At 41.5% G+C, this 3223-nt stretch overlaps 1 protein-coding gene across 1 annotated transcript; it reads right to left on the bottom strand.

The window, feature by feature from the left end:
- Positions 1 to 582: 582 nt before the first annotated feature.
- AURKAIP1 (aurora kinase A interacting protein 1) lies at positions 583 to 2720 on the bottom strand. The gene is made up of 3 exons (XM_009708085.1): positions 2632 to 2720; positions 1670 to 2118; positions 583 to 746 (listed from the first exon to the last, which is right to left on the bottom strand). The coding sequence occupies exons 1-3, from the start codon at positions 2681 to 2683 to the stop codon at positions 639 to 641; spliced, it is 609 nt and encodes a 202-aa protein (XP_009706387.1). The 5' UTR covers positions 2684 to 2720; the 3' UTR covers positions 583 to 638.
- Positions 2721 to 3223: the final 503 nt, after the last annotated feature.

The raw sequence follows: 3223 nt of genomic DNA, 5'->3' as shown, positions 1-3223 counted from the left end.
AAAAAATAACGTTTTTATTAGCACAAACCAGAACAGAAAAAGATAAATATGCCTTTTAAGGATGCTCATGCAATGCCTAAGGCACATCCACACCATTGCTTCAGGTAAGTGAAAAATCAAAGCTTCTGCAGGTATCTTCTACAGAATTCCGATCCAATTCCTATTTCACCATAAGTGAGTAAACACCAGCCCTTCTACAGTAAGACTAAAAAAGAATGCAGTTTTCAAAAGAACTTTTCAAAACATTTGTGTCTTCTATAGTTATACTTACAATCAGAATGATTCTTCCAGTTATCCCACCTCCCACAACCGATTGTTCTTACAGTACATCATTCAGTCTAACCTTAAATAGCAACCTCAGAAATTCAGCTGCAGTCTAAGCCACCTTTGCTCAGACATACGGTTGTGGGCCGAAGCACAGGACAGTACACAGCACCGCCAAGTAACTAGACAAGGGCTCACTATTCTTTTGAGACCGAAAAGCATATTGCTGTCAGGTTTGCCCTCGGAAAACTGCCCATGAAGACTGAAAGTTTCCTCCTACTATTTTTATCACACTCAGAAAGAGGTTAGAAGTAATCCGCGTACTTAAATATTTTTTAATTATAATTACAGCTTAAAACTCATTACAAGTGTTTTTATCGCTTTGAACTTTTCAGGAATATCTTGGGTGTTTGCCATCCCGCAGGAGGATTTTTCAAACCAGCTCTTTTCCAGATGCGCTCTAAATCTTTCTCAAATTTTATCTAAAACAGAAAAAAAGAAAGAAAAAATAGTAACATAGCTCAGAAGCAACATTCAAGTATTCAGCCACTGACCATGTGTCCCCAGGAGAATCTAGGTATAATGCACACAAAGGAAACAAATACCTTAAGTGAGCAGCTTGTTCTAAATGTCAAAATAGCTAGCCTTACTGCAGAAAATACTTTCAAATGCACAAGGATTTTGGTAGCATTATTTCAAAAGTCCTGTGCAAGGAAAACTGAGAAGATGGAAAACAAACCTGTAAGAAAATTAAGAGGATTACCTCATCATAAAGTATTCAACACTGCTTCCTACAAATCTGAAGAAGTTACAATTAACCTCAACTTGCATCTAGGTAGGGTGAAAATTACCAGAGAATGAACTAAACTATACCATAGCAAACTTAACAGATTATTGAAAGGCAGTGTTGAATGAGAACATCTACAGTTTGAAGGAAGGTCCATGTCATCCCTCACCCCTTCTATTAAGGGAACTAAAAGGCTTCTATACAGAAAAAGGCAATAGGAAGCATGTGAGGATGTTGGCAAGACAGGAAAGAAATTAAACCAGTCTCCCTGATATAACGCAGACATGTGAATTAGTCTTTCACACAAACACTAAAATTCTTCTCCATTAGCCATATAAGTTATTGTCACGCAAGAAAAACTACACCTAGTAACTACCACACATATACACTTACAACCACAGAAATATTCTAAATTACAACTTCTGAAGATGTACAGGTCAAACACAAACCAGAAAAAGCTACTGTACCAGTAAACACTGAATTCATTAAGGTTCTCTGAGCTGCTGCCACTCTTCCCCAAATCACTTCCACCTAAAAACATAATCCGATACCTGAACAGAGGCCAGTTTGAGACATGGGCACATTTATGTCAAGAAGTTCTCTCTACCCTGAACTTACCTGACGTTTCTTCTTGCGACTTTCCTTTATCCTCCTCCGTATAAACTTTCTTCGCTTTAGCAGCTTTTTGAACTTATGCCGATTCATTTTCCTTCTACGAATCTTCAAAACGTTCTTACATTGAAGGTTGTTGCTAAGCGCTCCTTCTCCTTCCTCCACATCAGCTCCCTCATCAGACGGGGGACAGTCGTATCGCTGGAGAGGTTCATAGACCTCTTCTTCCTGAGCATTAGGGACTTCTGCTTTAGGGAGCGAGTATCTAACCGTCAGCCAGCTTTCTAAGGGGCTGATGGAAAGTTTTCTGGGGATCAACATCTCTTCCAGCTCAGGGTCCAGAGCATACCACTGCTGAGGCTGGGCTCCACTCTTGTTAGACGGCTGTGTGCTATAGTGCACAGATGTAGCATGACAGCAAAGAAAGGAAGACACTGACCTTGGCAAAAGGTGGCCTTTGAGAAGAAAAGAATTTCATTTAAGACGCAGAATTTTCAAACAGTATCTTAAGAAAAGCTCTGCCCAGCTCTCAAACCACCACACAACTGTGGCCAGAATAATCTAATAAAGGAAGCTGCTTACAAAAATTATATTCCCATCACAAAAGCGAGGAAGTATTTTTTAGTTTTCATTACATCACTGTAACAGCCTCTGCTAAAATTACATTATAGAATATTTTACTGTGTAAACTGTGTAAGTGAAATTTGGAATGGTTAGGAACTGTTCATTGTATTAAGCCTTTCTGCTGCTAAGGAATCTCCTCCTAAACTTAAAAGAAGTCAAATCAGAGCTACACAATACTGACAGAATAAATCAGAGACATAACAACATTCAACAACCATTGAATCAACAGCAGCCTCACCACTCTCTCACTGCTTACTGGAAAAGAAATTTCTGGGAGCCCAATTACCCCAGGGAAAAAAAATAAAACAACAACAAACAGAAAACTAGGTCACACATCTGTTTACCTGCCACTCGTGAAGCCTTCAACAACTGGGAAGTCAGCTGTGATATTAACATATTGTTCCACTTTGTTCACCGTCAGAGCCAGAAATGACTGTTAAAATAAGAATATTTATTCAATATGACAAACAGGTTGTTTTTACACTTTAAAAAAAAAAACAACAAACAACTTCTAAATGTAACCCAAACCCCCCAAAAGATGGGCTGAGACACTCTTAGGCACCCCCCTCGTTTTACCAACGCACTGCCGGGTTTTGCTGCAGCAGCCTGACCCACGAGCACTGCTGTAGCCGAGTTGCAGAGGCGATTAATGAAGCTTCGGCTGTTCCAGCTTTAAAAACAAGGTAACTCCAGCCCGAGTATCCCACTGGCACACTTCTGCCCAGCTCCGTGCCAAGGCGTTACTTCCACAGCAGAAACCAGACCGCAAAATAGGCGCTCCCTCAGGCCGTGAGGAACAGCCGCGCGGCCTAACGAAAGGCCGCTACCCACGCCGGCCAGACCACAGCCCCACGCTTGGCGGGAATTCTCCCTCTCCACATCCCGGCCAGCAAACCCTGCCACCGCCCCGCTCCCGAGGCAGAGCCCACACGGAGT

This window comes from Cariama cristata, unplaced genomic scaffold, assembly GCF_000690535.1.
Source record: "Cariama cristata isolate BGI_N322 unplaced genomic scaffold, ASM69053v1 scaffold33509, whole genome shotgun sequence".
In the NCBI taxonomy this organism is placed as follows: Eukaryota; Metazoa; Chordata; class Aves; order Cariamiformes; family Cariamidae; genus Cariama; species Cariama cristata.
The sequence above is the reverse complement of the archived record's forward strand: the minus strand, read 5'-3'. Positions and strand labels throughout refer to the sequence as shown.